The 19548-nt window shown below is 46.5% G+C and overlaps 1 protein-coding gene across 4 annotated transcripts in view; it reads right to left on the bottom strand.

Moving 5' to 3' along the window:
- Positions 1-19548, bottom strand: part of LOC144773616 (transient receptor potential cation channel subfamily M member 2-like) — a 4189411-nt gene that overhangs the window by 163375 nt on the left and 4006488 nt on the right. For 3 of the 4 annotated variants that reach the window (XM_078658759.1, XM_078658761.1, XM_078658760.1), the window contains 2 exons: positions 11041-11127; positions 10477-10582 (listed from right to left, as the gene is read on the bottom strand). In XM_078658759.1, the coding sequence (XP_078514885.1) occupies positions 10477-10582; positions 11041-11127 (193 nt within the window). Of the gene's footprint in view, positions 1-7075; positions 7167-10476; positions 10583-11040; positions 11128-19548 lie in introns of all 4 variants that reach the window. The other variant, XR_013600029.1, reaches the window with a different exon arrangement.

Raw genomic sequence — 19548 nt, 5'->3', positions numbered from 1 at the left:
GGGCTGAAGCCGAGGGACTTCTGGGGGACTTCTCGGTAGGCAAAGAGAAGGCACGGTAGTAGCACATCCCACTGGCGACGGAGGGGCTCTTCCAACCCCCCAATCATCCCTTTGAGCGTGCGGTTGAACCGCTCAACCAGTCCGTTCCCTTGAGGGTGATAGGGGGTCGTGAATCGGTAGGTGACCCCACACTGTTGCCAGAGGGACTTCATGTATTTTGAGATAAAGTTCGTACCCCTGTCGCTGACGACTTCCCGGGGGAAGCCCACTCGAGAGAAGATCCCCATCAAGGCTCGACCCACTACTGGGGCTGTTATCGTACGAAGGGGGACCGCCTCAGGATAGCGGGTAGCGTGATCCACCAGGACCAGGATGAAGCGATGTCCCTGTGCTGTTCGGGGGTCCAGGGGCCCCACAATGTCTATTCCCACCCTTTCGAACGGGGTGGTCACCACGGGGAATGGTTGTAGGGGTGCCTTGAGTTTGCGGCCGCTCTTCCCACTGGCCTGGCAGGTCGGGCAGGACCGGCAATGGTTGGATACGTCATTTCTCATTTTGGGCCAAAAAAAGTGAGTCACCAGGCGGTGGTAGGTCTTGTCTTGGCCCAGGTGCCCGGCCAGGGGGGCATCATGGGCTAGGTTCAACAGGAAGTCTCTGAAGTGGAGGGGCACCACCAGCACTCGCCCGGCCCCCAGTTCTGCGATTTTCTGTTCGCTGTACAATAGATCATTGTCCCAATAAACCCAGTGGGCCCCGGTGGTGTCTCCTTGGCTCTGGGCGAGCGCTTGCTGTCGCAATCCCTCGAGGGAGGGGCAGGTCTTTTGCTCCTGCCGGAATTGTTCCTGGGTGGGCCCCCCTTCTTGACGCCACTGAGCCATTTCGGGAAGCTCGGGGGGCTGTGTGGACCCCTCTGGGGTGGGGTCCGGGTGGTCGGTCTGGAGGAAGTCTTCTTCTGGAGTGATCGAGGGCGGAGGTGCTGCCCATTCTGGTTCTTCTGGTCTAGGGATGGTGCGGGTGGCCATGGACCGGGTGGTTACGCACGCCCAGTCCGGGAGACCCAACATCCCCAGATGCTCTCTTCTTTCCACAGCGGCCCACGGGGAGCTCTCGAGATCGTTCCCCAGGAGGCAGTCTACGGGGGCATCGTCACGGACAGTTACTTTCAGCATGCCGGACACTCCTCCCCATTCGAAGGGGACGCAGGCCATCCGACACAGGCTCTCCGAGTTATCTGCCGATCGGACGGGGCAAAGTACGTTTGGTAGGATTTGTTCTGGGGTCACCAGGTGACAGCGGACAGCCGTCACACTGGCCCCGGTGTCACGCAGGGCCTCGGCCTTGCGCCCATTGATGCTCACCCATTGGCTGTACTTCCGAGTGTTGGCGGGCAGGGGAGTCCGCGGGACCATGTCTCTTCCTCCTAGGCATGCCAGGGTCATGGCGGCGGGTTCCCACTCGAACTGCTCCGACTCATAGGTCTCCGTGTCTTCGGAGACTTGTTCTTCTCCCAGGGCGGCGGCCGCCATCTGGCGGGGCCCGGGGGCCTGGTTCTTCGGGCAGGTCGGGTCACTGGCATAGTGGCCGACTCGCTGGCATCGATGACACGTCACGTTAGCTCGGAACCTCGGGCGCATCGGGGGGTTTCCCCGGCCTGCTGGGGCCGGGGTGGCGTTAGTGGGTGCGGCCGGGGCGGCGTCTCTGCCCCGGCCCGGGCCTCCTCCTCCTCCTCGGGGACGATGGTGACCTTGGTTGGTTCTGTTCTGCTCATTCGGCCCACTCCGGGCCACTCGGGTGCTCTCCCACCGGTCAGCCTCGGTGGCGAGCTGCCAGGGTTCAGTCAATTTACTGTCGAGGAGGTGCTGCCTGAGCTCGACAAAGCAGTTGTTGGAGAGGTGCTCCAACACAATGAGATTGAAGAGTTGTTCGTAAGTGGTTACGTTGTTACCCTTGATCCACCCCTCGAAGGCTCGGCTGAAATAGTTCACGTATTCCAACCACGTCGTACCTGGGATCCTGGTGCAGTTGCGGAACCTCTGGCGGTACATTTCGGGTGTAAGTCCATATCGACTGAGGAGGGCGGCCTTCATGTGGTCATAGGACGTCATTTGATGGTCCGGAAGCTGCAGCAGGGCATCACGACCCTCGTTGACGAATCTCCCCCATAGACCGGCTCCCCAGTCACTTCGAGCGACCCGGTGGGCGGTCATGGCAATCTCATAGGCCTTGAACCACTGCTGTATGTCGTCGTTCCGGTGATATTCTCGGACCACATCCTTGGGGATGTGGACCTTCTGCTCGGTAGGACCCGGGGAGTGCGGTTGCTCGGGCACCCCTAGGTTTTTGTTCAGTTTGCGCATTTCTATCTCCGCTAGTTTGCACTCGTGCTCGTATGCCAGTCTTTTTTCTTCGAGGTCTCTCTGTCTCTGTTTTTCCTCTCGCTCTTCTCTGAGCCGTAAGTGTTCTAAGTTTATTTTTTGTTCCGCCAGTTTCAATTCTCCGTCTAATCTGAGTCGTGCCAAGTCTAACTTGTGTAATCTATTTTTTTCCCGCTCTTGGATCTCTTCATGGGAGGGGCCTGTTCTCCGTTCCTCCGTCCGGGTGGTGTTGACTTCCGGGGCTGCGGGGTCCCGGGGGGTTGCGGTATTTGTCTCTGTCCAGGCCTCTAGGGCGTTTTTGAAGTCTTCTTTTGTGCTTAGCCCAGTGGTAGCAATGCCTAAGTCCATGCAAAATTGTTTGAGTTCTCGGTGGTTGTATTCTTCCAGCTTTTCCATCTGGAACTTCTCCGCCGATCCGCTCTCTTTGGTCGTCATTGTGGTTTTAGTCGTAGGGTGAGTTACTGTCTGTACGGTACGCGTTGGTTCGGATCGCGCCGCTAGCCACCAATGTTAGACGGGGACCTGGAGGGTCGGCCGAGCACAGTGATCGCACAGACAGGTAACTTCCCCCCCACAGATGGACACCACACAAAGTTCAGGGTAACACCTTTTATAGGCACTTCTGGGAGTAGAGTGGTACGATACAAGGCAATCAGGACACGATGATCCTCTCAATTCTAGTCTCTAGTAGGGGAAGGGGGTAGCGGGACAGTCTGGGTACCCACGGGTACGGGGGTGTAACGGTGATGGCTCACAATCCTCGAGCTCGGTGTTCGGAGGGGTCAGACCGCGGCAGCGCCGGCAGGTCCCGGAGAGGTCGTAGGTGGCAACGGGCCGCGGCAGCGCCAGCAGGTCCCAACGAGGATGAAGGTTACAACGGGCCGCGGCAGCGCCAGCAGGTCCCACGAGAATGCAGGTTGCAACGGGCCGCGGCAGCGCCAGCAGGTCCCACGAGGATGAAGGTTACAACGGGCCGCGGCAGCGCCAGCAGGTCCCACGAGGATGAAGGTTGCAGAGGGCCGCGGCAGCGCCAGCAGGTCCCAACGAGGAGGAAGGTTGCAGAGGGCCGCGGCAGCGCCAGCAGGTCCCAACGAGGAGGAAGGTTGCAGAGGGCCGCGGCAGCGCCAGCAGGCAGGACAATAGTTCACAAGGCAGGGCTGTGGCAGCGCCAGCAGTCCGTCAAGGATGAGTTCGTCGCGGTGTCTCTCGACTCCAGGATACAACTGCCTTCCTGTCCTGGGGCTGCCTCAGTTATAGGTCTGGCGCCCTTTGATGTCCGGACCCTCGCTCTTGGAGGTCGGGAGGTCTGGGCTGAGGGAGTCCAGACACCCAGCAGGGGGGTGGAGCCAGCGCCCGAGGAGGCTGGGGGTGCTCGGCACCTGGCGGGGGAGAGCCATCGACACTTCGTACTCCCATTGACCTGCCAAGTGGGCCGTTCACCTCCTGGGTGGAGGGTGGTGCCGGGATGTCGGGGCTTGGCCAGGCCCAGGGTTGGGGTCGGGCTGAGGCCGCACGGCCGCGTGGTGCCGTGTCCAAGATGGCGGCTGGGCCGGGCAATGGTGCTGACGGTGGCCCGGGCCCTGTCCTGCGGGGAGGGAGCGAGCCCTTCATGTGGCCTGTCCAACACTCATGCCCGACTTCAAATGCGTCCATTGCAAGAATGCCTAGCACGGCAGTGGAATCAAGCTCAAGGACAACTAAAAGACCTAGTGTTGGTAGACAGTCGCGCTTACAACTCTCTGCAGTGGTGGAACCCACAAAACCTTTCCAAGGGGTGACTGTTCCAAGAGCCGGTGCCACAAGTAGTACTAACAGCGGACGCATCTCTGACAGGTTGGGGAGCCCACCTACTTCAATACGCAGTCCAAGGGCTCTGGACAATCAAACAGAAAGCACTGCATATCAACCACTTAGAGTTGCTAGCAGTATTTCTGGCACTAAAAGCATTCCAGAAATACTTGTACAACAAGGTGTTGATCCGGACGCACAACATGACAGCCATGTATTACATCTAGAAACAAGGAGGGACACATTCTCCACAGCTGTCTCACCTAGCACAGAGCATATGGAGATGGGCAATTCCCAAAAACATTTTTCTCCTAGCACAACACCTGCCAGGGAAAGGCAATCAAATAGCAGATCTGTTAAGCAGACACAGCCAACAGCTACACAAATGGGAGATTCACCCTCAAGTTCTCCAACTATTATTCCAAGAATGGGGGCATCCAGAGATAGATCTGTTTGCCACAAAAGAAAACTCAAAATGCCAGTACTTTGCCGCCAGGTTCCCACATCCGTTGTCACAGGGCAATGCGATATGGATGAACTGGTCAGGCAGATTTGCGTACGCTTTTCCACCAGCCCCACTGATTCCGCTGGTGGTACGCAAACTACGCCAACAGTCACTCACAATGATCCTGGTTGCTCCCACATGGGCAAGAGAGCCATGGTACACAACGTTCCTGGAGCTTTCAGTAGTTCCCCATCAAAGACTCCTCCTCTCGCCACATCTTTTAACTCAGAACCATGGCGAAATCAGGCATCCAGATCCCAATCAGATGAACCTAGCGATCTGGCTCCTGAAGTCTAAGAGTTTGGATACCTTAACTTGCCTCCTGATTGCATGAACATTATCAAGGAGGCAAGAGGCCCAACTACTAGAGCATGCTATGCAGCTAAATGGAAAAGATTTGTAATTTATTGCAATAATAACCAAATCAATCCATTGGATGCTTCCATCCAAAACATTATCTGTTACCTCTTGCATCTTCAAAGATGCAATCTAGCATACTCTTCCATGAGGCTACATCTTGTTGCTATAGCAGCATATCTCCGAATATCTCCAAAATAGACAACACATGTCCCTGTTCAGAGTACCACCAATCAAAGCTTTTATGGAAGGACTTAAAAGGATAATCCCTCCAAAGCACCCACCATCACCAGTCTGGAACTTAAATATAGTACTTACCAGACTTATGGGACCTCCTTTCAAACCACTCAATTCATGTGAATTACAATTTCTAACATGGAAGGTGGCATTTTTGATCGCCATTACCTCCCTCAGGCGAGTGAGTGAGCTACAGGCACTAACCATTCATGAACCTTTCATGCAAATACATAGTAATAAGGTAGTACTGCGTACTAACCCTAAGTTCATGCCAAAAGTCATATCCACTTTCCACATCAATCAATCCATAGAATTTTCAGTTTTCTTCCAAAACCTGCAGTCAGTAGCTGAAAGAGCCCTACACACACTAGATGTAAGAAGAGCTCTGCTATATTATGTTGACAGGACCAAATCATTCAGAAAAACATAGCAACTGTTTGTTGCTTTTTCCCCATAACATAAAGGTAATCCCATTTCAAAATCAGGAATAGCCAGATGGATAGTTAAATGCATTCAGATATGCTATCAAAAAGCTAAGCACACTCTAACAGTTCCCCCAAAAGCACACTCTACGCGTAAAATGGGGGCATCCATGGCTTTCCTAGGAAATATTCCTCTAAAAGACATATGTAGAGCAGCTACATGGTCTACCATACACACTTTCACTAAACACTACTGTGTAGATGTGCAAACAAAGCATCAAGCTGCTGTAGGCCAAGCTGTCCTTAAAACTCTTTTTCAAACTGCTACAGCTGGGGCAGGTGACCACCGCTAGAGGAGATACTGCTATACAGTCTATGCTAAGATATGAATTCAGCAGCCCACATGCCTCGAACGGAAAATGCTACTTACCAGTATGCATCTGTTCTTGGCATGTAGGGCTGCTGACATTCATATCGCCCACCCTCCTCCCCGGTGCCTGTCGCAGCTGCAGGATTCTATTTGGCATAGCCATCTCTTACTTTACTATACTCCATCTTTGCCACAATGGCGAAAAACAATCTAAGGATGGAGAGGATGCCCATGTGCACTGTAGTCCAGGGGTGGAGTCACCAATCTCGTGATACTTGAAGACTCTTCCAAGACAACAAAGTGCAATCATCCGGACCCAACACTAGGCGGCGAGCTATGCTAAGATATAAATGTCAGCAGCCCTATATGCCAAGAACAGATGCATACTGGTAAGTAGCATTTTCCTTATTAATTGTGACACAACTTTTGTGGTATATGTTATTGCGGGTACCTGCAGACAAATTTATGCAGGGAGTACGATCAGGCGTCTGCGAGATGGGATGATTGAACATTTCAGGGCACTAAAGAATGGAGATACAAGGTACCCTATCGCAGCACATGCGGTACAACATTTTCAGAATAAAGAGAAACATAAATTTAGCTACCATGGTATAGAACATGTGAAAATTGACAGGAGAGGTAGTAACAGAACACTTGCATTGAGAAGGAAAGAGGCTGTTTGGATCATGAAATTGAAATCAGTTGAGTTGGGAATGAATGTCGATAGTGAACTACAATACTTTTTAGGACAATGACCGAAATCTGATATTCATTGTATGACCAATGTAGACTTATGGAATAAGATTGTAATTAGAACCTTCTGTAACATATCTCTGATTTTACTATTTCATGTGGTCTGCCAGATGTAATACGCAATGATCACCTATTCATGTTATAGATTATAATAGTGGGCGATATATATATATATATACAGATATTTGAGTAATGTTTTATATGATATTATAAACATTTGATTGTGATGGTAGCACAAACTAGTATGACAATACTAATGGCCACTTACTTTCTCTCGCTAAACCTTTCTGAATTATTTGCTTCAGCTTACTGGTGGTGGTTCCTTTACCCTTGAGTTCTTTTTGTTTGACTTATATAGGCTGCAATTATAAGTAGTAAAGTATGTTAATATATCAGTATTAAGGCACACTAGGACTGATTATTTGAGATTGGAATATGAGGTAGAGGATTTTATACACAAGAGCATCAGAGACAATAGATGGCTTCCCATTCGAATATGGCGGTCAATATTTACATGGGCTGCACTGGAAAATTGCATATGAAGAATTGAATCAACCTAATAATTCAGTATATGGAGATAGAGCAAGTAATTTGAAATTCTTATATGAACATAATGAATAAGAAGAGTTATTAGTGATACTCATCGTATGACTCTGGAAGTAATATAAGGAGATCGTATGGTGCCGTTTTGTGAATTTTGGCATCCGATTGGCTTTATATTTATCTTTGTTTGGATAGTAGACATATACAGGGTACAATATGCGTTTTACAGGTACGAAATGGCACGCTAATATTTTACAATGTTAACAGCAAATTACGAGAGAATAAGAGCGAAAGTTGTGCGCGTAGAGTTGAAAAATGGCGGACACTATCAGATATAGTTTTTCAGCAACCATAATACTAGCATTAGGGGGAAATTGAAATATACAGGTATGTACATTGACCTTTGTAATGAATGGGGATTATGTATATAAACGGTTCATTAGATATTTGGATTTACTGCCAGCAATATGTGTTCTGTTTATGAAACGAACACATTACAATATGGCGCCCGTAGTTTTTGAAGATAAAACATGCTATCAAGATGGCGCTCAAGTAGAACGCCGTACGAACAGATTCGATACGATAATGCGCTAATCGGAAGCGGGTGAGTAGGAGATGGAGGGTTATTTTCTGTGGATACGAATGTAATATATTGTTTAAGTATATCTGGATCAGTGTCTTTTGTGGCTGATGATGTTTAAGCGGTGATTTTACTTTTGACTTTGACTTTCAGATCACGTACTCGTGATTTAAGTGAGATCGATATTAACGGAGATATACATGAGGACCAAGTACCAAGGTCTTGGGGGATTATGAAATAATTGGTGAGATTACTTATATATCCTTTATTAAAGAAGATTGTTAATAAGGATGATTAGTGATAACTTTTGACTGCTTAAACTTATGGGTTTTTTTTCTTCATAATTTACAGAAGTGATTGGGTATTAAGAACTGAAAATTAGGATCCTTTATACGAGAGTGAGACATAAGTGAAGATTGTTTTGAAGAAATTGGAGATTGTTACGGTAATTGTTTAAATATATTTTACACAATTTGTAGCACGGACAAGGTATTAAGATTGGTGCCTTAACACAGATACTTGCACTACATAACTGCTAATGAGTTAGAAAGCATTGATATCAGATTATTGAGTTTTATTTGAGAGTTGCTGGACATATTTTCGATGGTCTTAAGTCATACTGTATTTAGGACAAGTATGCAGGTGTTTGGGGAGCCTGTTTTTTATCGTATTTGGCCTTACCAGATTATAATATTGTGTTTCCATTTTTTCAGACTTAAAAAGTGCCGTTTACGGTAGATTGTTATAAGATTCATAGATTGGATTCTTCAGGTGAATCTCTAAAGTTAACGATTGATTCTTTTGCTCTTGGGTTTTTGCGCACACGGGTGAGCTATCGACTAGTGACCTGAATTTTCATATTCCTTTCCTATTACACTTTGGGTGGAATGAGACCTGATCTTTCCTTTCCTATTACACTTTGGGTGGAATGAGACCTGATCTTTAGTGATTCTAGTACTGAATTTTCATTTCTGATGTTTAATAATTCGAAATAACATTGTTTTTCCTTAGAAAATATAACTTAACTGAACTGTTACTAAGTGCTGTTATTTTGGGTTGCAGCCCTGATGAAGTCCTTGATACTGTATATATATCAACATGCCGAAACACGTTTTGGATGCACTGGAGAATTGCATATGAAGAATTTATTTGATTGTATTGGAAATTTGTTTTACATGAAGAACTAAACATCTGGATACGAACAGTACCAACAGAGGAACTATTTGAATTTATAAGCATTTGGAATAAATTGTGGAATATTGGATTTTTCAGTAATGTTCACTATACGGATGCTCAGGGAGGATTTATGTTTTTTGTACTGATGTACTCATATATGTGGGTATAAGTGGGGCTGTTAGGGTAACCAACCCCTCCTCTCTTTTGAGCACCATTGTTTACTAGTGTGAGTAGTTACTTTTACCCTATATTGAAAGTAGAGCACCCTGCCATTCACCTGGTTACCTATATTGTTTTTGATAGGCAATTTGCTGTTTCTATGTCTGCTGCACAAGATGGCACACATGGAAATATCAAAAACGAGGAGACATGAAACACTTCTCTTCATTGCGCTAGGGTAAGACCAGGTTTTAACTCCTTCGGCGCTTATGACGAGCTGAGCTAGTCATGAGGCACAGTGGAGCTGTGCTCATGATGAGCTGAGCTCGTCATAACTGCCGCTGAACGCCCACGCAGGGATAATTCCCCTCCTGTGCGGGGCGTTCCATTGAGTGGGCGGAGTCATGACAAGCTCAGCTCGTCATGAGCACAGTTTCACTGTGCCTCATGACGAACTGAGCTCGTCACAAGCACCGTGGCGCTGCACGGCACCCACCGCAGAGCGGGGGAATTAGTCCCGCTGAAAAGGGGTTAATTTTGGAATTGCCCCATATTTACGCTGTCCTTGTAAATAGGGGGCAGTGTCAAAATCAATGGGTGTTGAGGTGGAACGCCCCTCCAACACCCATTTCCCTCCCCTTTCATGCTAAATACAGCATGAAAGGGTGCCTTATTTACAAGGCAGCGTTAAGCCACGTTAAGTGGCTTAATGCTGTCATGTAAATAAGGCGAGGCGCCTATCGCTGTCCCAGCGTCACCGAAAGGGACTTTGTGATGGCGATAGAGGCTTGTACATATACCCCAAAATATCCTGCGAGCGAAATTGCATGCACTGCCTCCGGCGAGACTTAAAAATAACCACTTAATCTGAGAATGCTTGATAGAGGCATACTATCTTAGTCAATGGCTTCTACTTCCTTAGAAATGTCTTTGTATGAATGGTGTCACATAAGGACTAAATGGGAATGACAATGACCTGAGTATCCCTGACATATGAGACTATCATGAAGAATGTTCCAGCAATGAATAAGGCCATTCATTGAAACAAATCCAGTTAGAAGATAAGCTAAACTTCTCTGACTCCTCAACTAATCATCGCTCAAGAAGGAACTGTAGCTGTTTCCTTCCTACAGTTCCATTTTAGGTCACCTGATAAAGGCTGCTACGACTCCCTCTGGGACCATTCCCTTCTTTTCCCCCCTGAGTCTTACCCCTGGAAATTCCCAACAATCGGATCCTTCAGGTTTCACTGCCAGGACCTCGAGCACCTTCTTCGAGTCCTTCCAGACAAATGATCCACCCTGGTCTCTTTTCCGGCTGTAATGAGAATAAAGTCAGTCAAGACTGCGGAAAGTAAGTGAAATAACAATCAGTAAATTTCATGAAGTTACTGATCTCAGCGACTGATGCCTTTCATTCCATCAATCACTGTGCATTTATAGGGCCAGCCTCACATTTACAATACATTGTGTGTAGTGCATCTGGTAAACAATCTAAAACACAGCCGTTGACCATAACTCCATATCCCTGACAAAAGGGCGTGCAAGTTTTACAATCTTGTATGGATAACTACAAGTTCAGAAGAAATGTAGGCAGGGTTAACTCCAGGTCATTTGGAGTGTCAAGTGATACAATTGATGACTTAATGGGCACTCAGTATTTTTCAAATCACTCAGTGCAGTCACACCCCCAACAGTGCTCCCAATAAAAGCACCACTATCAGTCACCAATGAAGTCCCACCTTAGATGTGAACAGAGAAGAACTCAGAACTTACCGAGTAAGCACCAGGTGTAGACTCTGATTGGGTCCATACCACTGCAGGCTTCCTAACCCTTTTACCCCTGTTCGTCCCTCTGGATTCCTGTTTAAAATACAGATGCAAGTGTGGTGAGTACACGTATCACACACATCACAACGTGGCGTGTTCAAGAATACACTTGTCACCGCAGCAGCACTGGATAGTTGTTGAGAGTAGATTACTGCAACTCAGAGCACAGGTCTGGCCCGGGCATCGATCAGACACTGATCAACATACACATCCCACACTCCCTGCCCACCAGACTCCCAATCCTCATTTCAAAACAAACTGAAGGACACACCCCAACAACCCTATTTTATATATTCTCTCAATAATTCCAAAACAGCTCTATTTTCAAAATTCACAAATAATGTTTATTCTCCTAAATCTTTCCATTTCCTCAAACATTACTCCGCTCCAAAGGAAATCCCCCAATAGGAATCCTTCCACATTTGCCCCATTACTCTAACATGGCTCCCTTACAGCAACTCAATCCTCACAGAAAAGTACAGTGTAAGTGCTTCATAATACTGATAGGTGCAGCAAGAATAGGTCAAGGTTGTATAATTCTAGAAAAATGGATTATATTCAGCAAACTTGTACTATTTGATCATTGTAAGTGAGCAGCAAATGTCACAGTCTTCAATTAGCTACAGCATCCTGCCTTCAACTGCGAGTCGGCCACGCCAACCAGGTACATCCCGCTAAAAGCTCCATCGCTCCAACTTCCAGAGATTGACAAGGACTAGGAAAAATCTGAAGCCGGCGAACTCTCACCAGATCTGGCTACATGAGGAGCATCGAGAGACCCCGTGAGAAAAAGCTCCAGAAAAGATCTAAGTCCGGTTCTAGAAAAGGTGACCAGGAGCAACCGCAAGAGCCAAGGTGCCTGCCTTCCATCACATGTCAGCCTGGATTCCTGGGTTGTCCCGCTGAAGCAATCTTGAAATATTTTCTAAGTCCGCTCCAGGGTCAGACTGATTTGCATATAGCCATGTCTGAACTGGGGTGGCAGAGTGGGCTAAAGAACGGTGATGGATCAAACCCAGATCTTTTGACTGGGTGTGAGTGTTTGATTGGTTCAGATGCTCCGTCCATCACCACCCCCTTTTGTACCGCTTTGGCAGCCATAAGTGTGGCAGGGTATGCTCAGACGTGAGTCCCTTGCTCACTTTGCCACTGGATTCAAGCAAGCTGGGCTGAAGACGGCTGGAATGCCAGAAACCGGTCCTCGGAAGCTTGTTTCCGGTCCAGGGAAGGCATGGCTAGGCAGTTCGGGCTGGGCTGTTCCCATGTGGCACAGGGTCAGACTGATTTGCATATAGCCATGTCTGAACTGGGGTGGCAGAGTGGGCTAAAGAACGGTGATGGATCAAACCCAGATCTTTTGACTGGGTGTGAGTGTTTGATTGGTTCAGATGCTCAGTCCATCACCACCCCCTTTTGTACCCCATAGAGGGACTGACACAACCTGACCAGCCAGGACACCTGCCTTCAACTGCGAGTCGGCCACGCCAACCAGGTACATCCCGCTAAAAGCTCCAATGCTCCAACTTCTAGAGATTGACAGGGACTAGGAAAAATCTGAAGCCGGCGAACTCTCACCGGATCTGGCTACATGAGGAGCATTGTGAGACCCCACGAGAAAAAGCTCCAGAAAAGTTTCTAAGTCCGCTTGTAGAAAAGGTGACCGGGAGCAACCGCGAGAGCCAAGGTGCCTGCCTTCCATCACATGTCAGCCTAGATTCCTGGGTTGTCCCGCTGAAGCAATCTTGAAATATTTTCTAAGTCCGCTCCAGGGAAGTTGAACGGGACCTTGTCACAAGTCAAGCCGGCGAACTCTCACCGAATCCAGACTGGCTGGGAGCTTCAAGGGGCCTCGAGGAGAAAAGCTCCAGAAAAGTTTTTAAGTGTGAAGGTAGAAACAGAGACCGGGACGAGGCGCGAGCTGTAGTGGCTCAGGGCTCCATCGCGCCCGGCCTGAAACTTTGACTTTAGTCCGGTCTATCATGAGCAGGTATCACAATATGGTGCTATAATTTTTATTATGTGTTGTGTCTTAAGTATTTACTGATATGGTGTTTTTAAATGCTTTACCTATCTGTCTTTGAAGTTAAGCCTGCCTGCTTGCAGCCAAGCTACCAAGGGTTGAGCATAGGAATAATTTTCAAAGACCTATGCTGAGTCCTTTAATGTGTTAGTGGCCTTATTGCCAGTGGCAAACCTACATTTGCCCCTACCAATAACCCACTTTCCAACATTTGGTGCTCAGCGGTGTGGATGAGGACTTGTGTTTAAAAAGTACACCTTTCAGTGAATGATTTAAGATTATAAAACTCCTCTAAATTGCCTTAGAACAAAACTTTTGAGTTTGATTTTTGGAATTTGGATTAAACGGTTTTTCATACATTGTTTGGACTTTTCCAAATTGTTCTAAGCTTGTTGTGCCTAGTTTTATTGACCCAAAACTAGGGAACCATGGAGCTGGACCTGGCTAAACAGTCCCAGTTAAAGATAGCTGATTTTAGGGCACAGTGTAGGCCTAGGGGGCTGACTGCTGCCAAGAAGATGAGGAAGGCAGGGTTGCTTGAGTCCCTCAAGGCCTGGGCAGCTGAGGAGAACCCAGGAGGGTGGGAAGATGATCCCCCCAACCTCACCCAAGAGAGGGATGAGGATAAGATCTCTTCTATTGTGTTAGCCAAGTGAATCAAGGTGGTGGTGGGAGTGGGGAAGGGTCCCTTAGTCAGGTACCATTACTGTCCCTTGCAAAGGGACAGCTTCAGGCTCAATTAGAGTTGATTGACTTGGAGAAGGAGAAATTTGAATTGGTGAAGAGAAAATGGGAGAGGGAGGAGAATATGAATGGTGGCAGCGAAAGTGAAGAAGATGCTGAGATGTCCAGGGGTGGTGGATTTGAACCTAAAGTTTCCAAGGTCCTAGTGCCCAAGTACAAAGAGGGGGATGACATTGACAGGTGGCTAGCAGCTTTTGAGAGGGCCCTTAAAACGAGTAGGGTCCAATCTAGGTATTGGAGTGCACTCCTGTGGGAGTTGATTCCAATAGCTGGGAAGGATAGGCTCCTGACCATGAAGGGAGAGGATGCAGAATTTAAATTCAAAAGCACAACAAGTACTGACCTAAATCCAGTGAAAAAAGTCCTATTTAAGAGGACGGAATCCCATCACCCACGAGGTGGCATGCTTCATCATCTGGGATCTCCTCTTAGTTGCAATTCCCAGTGCAACCAACGGCTGCAACCCTCTCACTGTGAGGGGAAGCTCACAGATGTTTTAACAAGAGGGACAGTGAGTCTGATCTCCTAAGATCTCCGAAGCATGTATGAAATAATATGGGGTGTAGTCTATAAAAAAGATATTAAAGTGATTTAAAATTGGCTACCAAGCCAATAGAAATGTATTTAATAGTTTTCGCTAGGTGTCAATCAATAAAAACAGTGCAAACGCAATCTGAATAAATTTGCGATCTATTCAGATCGCGTTTGCACTGTTTTTATCCACGCTATTTTGGATTGGACAGCTCCTGTTACCCAGACTCAGGTCAGGACATTCCTTGGACTGACAGGGTACTATAGAAGATTTGTTCAAAATGATGGGACCACTGTGGGCCCCCTAACAGAACTCACTTCTAAAAAGATGCCCAAGAAGGTGATTTAGACCACAGACTGACAGAAGGCGTTGACACTCTGAAAGCTGCTATGTGTTCAGCACCAGTCCTGCTGACCCCTGACTGCACAAAGGAATTTGTTGTTCAGACAGATGCTTCAGAGCAAGGGATTGGGGCAGTGTTGTCACAGCTAAATGAAGGGGGCCTTGATCAGCCAGTTGCCTTTATTAGCAGGAGGCTTCTTCCCAGAGAGCTGAGGTGGAGTGCCATTGAAAGAGAGGTTTTTGCTGTGATGTGGTCCCTGAAAAAGTTGAGAACATATTTGTTTGGGACTCACTTTCATGTTCAAACTGCTCACAGACCTCTCAGATGGCTCATGCAGATGAGCGGGGAGAATCCCAAGCTGTTAAGGTGGTCCATTTCCCTACAGGAAATGGACTTTACAGTGGAACACAGAGCTGGGGTTGCCCACGCAAACGACGATGGACTTTCCAGGGTTTTCCACTTAGCTGATGAGGACTACCAGGGTGTAGGTTAGTAACCCATCACCTTTCGTTTGGGGGGGGTGATATGTTGCAAAGTCATCCTGTGCCCTGGGCACCGCCCAACTTTTTGCTGACTGATACTGGTGGTAACTGATTTTGATAACTCTGGGCTCTGCCTAACCAGGCTCAGGGCCTGTGCTATGTTGAAAGAGACACATTAGAAAACAGTTAAGACATCTACATACACTAGGGTGCACAATGGTATGGTGGGTACCTGTGATGTCTGCTTCAATAAAGGTACCGGAGACAGCATGAGGTAAGAAACTTCTTTATTGGCACCTTCACTGACAACGACCATAACTGTCAAACACAAACAGCCAGAGTTCTAAACCTGTCATAGAGATGCTGAGGTCATACCATTCTGAGGGGGAAAAGATGTGACAAACAGTACCACTCTGTCACACTTCTCCCTCCACATACAAATAAAGAAAAGAAAGAAGAAAACAAACATGTATCATGCTACAAAATCGCTAAGGTAAACAGGTCTCTTGATAACTCTATTACTCTTCCTTTGTGCCTCTTGTCCACCCTTGTGAACATTTTGTGAATCTTGTTTTTGTAAATTGTTCGACACACATCCACCCTCATACAGAACTCCAGAACATTCTTTCGGACCAGGAACAACTACTATCCTGTTTCTATTCCAGATACGACCATCATGTCTTTTAACCGCATTCCTAAAACACTTAACAACCCGTAATCTCCTGGTGAATTTGGACCAATCAGCACAACCTTTGTGAGCCTTAACCTTTATGAAGTCCCCCACAGAAACAGTCACATTTGTGATATTTTTAGCCACGTCAAACATGACCGTTCTCTTTTCTTGAGCAATGACCTCTCTGTATCTCCAGTCACCAATATTGGTGTCTATACATCCTTTAGACCAGTGCATCCAACCAGTATTTACCTTGATAGAGGATGCTCTTCCCTTAAACAATTCAAATGGAGACTTTCCAGTGGTCGTGTGAAGAAACATTCGATACCCAGAAAGTCTTTTGGATAACTCAAGCTTCCAATCTAAATTGTTGACTCTAGCCAATTGAATACCTTCTTTATGAGTCTTGATCACTCTCTCAATGGCCCCATTGGTCTCTGGATGATATAAGGCAGAGGTTTTGTGTACAATGCCACATTCATTCAAGTAATTGACCATCTCGTAAGAACAAAACTGCACACCATTGTCAGTTGACAAGTAACGTGGAACACTTTCATGTCTAAAGATGTTATCCAAAAATTTTATAACAAATTAGGAAGATAAATCATGTACACACAACACTTCTACCCATCTGGAATACAGCTACATGAGAGTGGCATGTTCTCCTCTCACTGGACCCATAATGTCCATGGTAATTTCTTCCCAGGGATACTTAGGTAGAGTTCTACACACCATGGGGGTTTGTCTAGTTCTCAACCCTTTGTCACTGAGAAGACACTCAGTACAGTCCCTGATCAAGTGTTCTACATCATGGTCCAGTTCAGGCCACCAGAAATCTCTACGAAGTCTACCATTGGTTTTTAAAATGCCCATGTTGCCCTCATGACCCAATTGTAAAATCCTACCTCTCAATGTCACAGGAGGAATCAACCTTGTGCCACATAATAAAAAACCCTTGTCCACTGCAAGTTCATCTATGATCTTCCCCCAACCTCCCTCACACTCCTTAAGGACAGAACAGTTATGTTTACCTGAGCTTACAAAATCTCTGATCCTACACAAAGTGTCATCCTTCTGTAACTCAGTCAACCACTCATCCTCATTTATGGTTCCCTCATTCAACTCACAGACACTCACTTCATCTTCCTCACACAAATTATCAACAACAGGAGAGGGAGGAGTAGACATGTCAACCAAACGTGACAAACAATCGGCATAAGAATTACTGGCCCCTTGGACGTATTGAACAGGGAATGAAAAATCGTGCAAACCAATAATCCACCTCCGAATTCTAGATGAAATCGAATCCAGACCCTTCTTATTGAAAACTTCAAGCAGTGGTTTGTGATCAGTTTGAACATAAAACCTGACACCCCAAAGAAAATGTTTAAATATCAACATTTTCCAATAAACAGCAAGAGACTCCCTCTCAATGACTGAGTAATTGAATTCGGCATCTCTGAGAGATCTAGAGATGCATGCAATAAGATGCTCTTTACCATCTTTCACCTGAATAAGAAGAGCACCTAAACCCTTACCACTGGCATCACATACAAAGCTTCAGACATTGGATCAAAAGATTGTAGTGAAGGAGCATTGTTAAGCTACTGTTTGACATTTCTAAATTCTTCACAACATTCTTGTCTCCACACAAAATCTGTTTTCTTCTTTATCAAGATCATCAAATTAAATGTTTTGCTGGCAAAGTCTTTGATAAAGCGAGAATAATATTCCAACATCCCCAGAAAATAAGAAAGTTCCTCTTTGTTCCTGGGCTCCTGCAGTGCTTGAATTGTGTCAACCAGATCTTTCCTTGGTCTAATCCCTGTTGAAGTAACATTGAAACCTAAATATGAGCCCTCACTAACACCAAACTTACATTTCCCCGCCTTCAGTGTCAGACCAGCCAGCTGAAGCTTGGATAATACTTTGAAAACACGCTGGTCGTGTTCCTCAACATTGGAACCAAAAACAATAATGCCATCTTGATAACACTTGACATCATGTTGATCTTTCAGAATGTTGGACATGATTCTCTGAAAAACTGCTGCTGCTAAGAGCAAACAGAACGGCATTCTTTTGAAGCAAAAATTGTCGAAAGGGGTTGTAAAAGCAGTCAGATCCTGTGAGCATTCAGCCAATTGAACCTGATGATAAGCTGACATTAAGTCTAATGTGCTGAAAACTTTTGCCCCTGAGAAAGTTGAAATAATTTCTTCAATGTTGGGTAGAGGAAACTTGTCGACATCTACCACTCTTTTCAGCGCCATAAGGTCCACGCAAATACGAATGTCGCAATTACCTTTTCGAGCAACGACGATGGAGGTTAACCATTCAGTTGCTTCGACTTCTTTAATGACCCCACATTCCGTTCGTTTTTTTGAGTTCACTCTCCACTGCTGAAAGTAGATGTAAAGGTATTCTTCTAACTTTGGACACAACTGGAATTGCATCAGCTTTCAACTTGATCCGGTGTTTGTAGCCAGTCAACTTTCCCAGCGTGCTTTGAAACAGTTTATTACATTTGTGCACAAATGTATTACTAGCACAATCAATTTCATCAATTTGAACTTGTGGAGACATATTGGAATGTAAACTGACTCCCAGATCTTTTTGGTGACCCCAGCCTATGAGATCATCACCATGACAAGAGACATAGACCGTCCCAAACGTGCTTTTACTACCCACATTTATGCATGCCTCAAAATAGCCAAGCATTTCCATTTTAGAACCCCCAAACCTCCCAGTTGAATGTCCATTTTAGAGAGCACCTTGTCACTACAAAACCTATTCGAAAATTTATTTTCAGAGATGATGGTAATGCGTGAACAAGAGTCAAATTTCATAACAACTTCTTTACCATCAATGCATACCACCTCAGACGGGAATAATTTATTGGTCTCCTCAATTTGCAAAACAATTTCCTGACAAGCCTCTTTGTTTCTACCTTTAAACTGTTTCTTTGACCTGTTCCCGCAACATTTACCAAAATGACTAACCCTGGGCGAAGTACGACGCTACGCTCGCGTAGTTTACGCTACTTCCCACTTCGCGAATTGCACGTAGCACAGTGCAAACACGCGTGGCTTAGCAGTCATTTTTCGCTTGCTCGTGGTCCTCAAAGTCAAGTTGGCGAACGTGAGTGACAAAATTACATCCCGGTGAGACTTTTTCCTCGTTCGCGATCAGCAACAACAAGTTGCCGATCGTGAGCGTGGAAAATAAACCTCCCGGCGAGATTCTCAACGTGGGGAGGTCAGGTTTCTCATTGCGAGTGGTCGTGTATGCTCGCGACCGCTCGCGATGAGAAACTACCAGTCTGCGTTGAGAAAGCTGCCGCTTAAGTAGAAAACTACTCGAGCTGCAGAAAATGACCGCTTGCACTGTGCAAGATGCGGTTTGCACTGATTGCACTGTGTGGACAAGCATCCGGTGCTGTGCAATCAGTGCGAACAGCATTTTGCACAGTGCACTACGCAGTTTGCGTAGCTCGCGTAGTGCGAAGTGCACTTCATGTAGCTACATATAGCGCTACTACGCGAACTACGCCCAGGGTTAAAAATGACTGTTTACACCACATGAATTGCACACCTGGGATAAAGCAGGACAAAATCTATCATTAGCTTTGTGACCATCGTACCAATACCTGAAACAACTCAC

This window comes from Lissotriton helveticus, chromosome 8 (genome assembly GCF_964261635.1).
Source record: "Lissotriton helveticus chromosome 8, aLisHel1.1, whole genome shotgun sequence".
In the NCBI taxonomy this organism is placed as follows: domain Eukaryota; kingdom Metazoa; phylum Chordata; class Amphibia; order Caudata; family Salamandridae; genus Lissotriton; species Lissotriton helveticus.
Note: the sequence above shows the minus strand (reverse complement) of the source record. Positions and strands in the feature narration are given on the sequence as shown.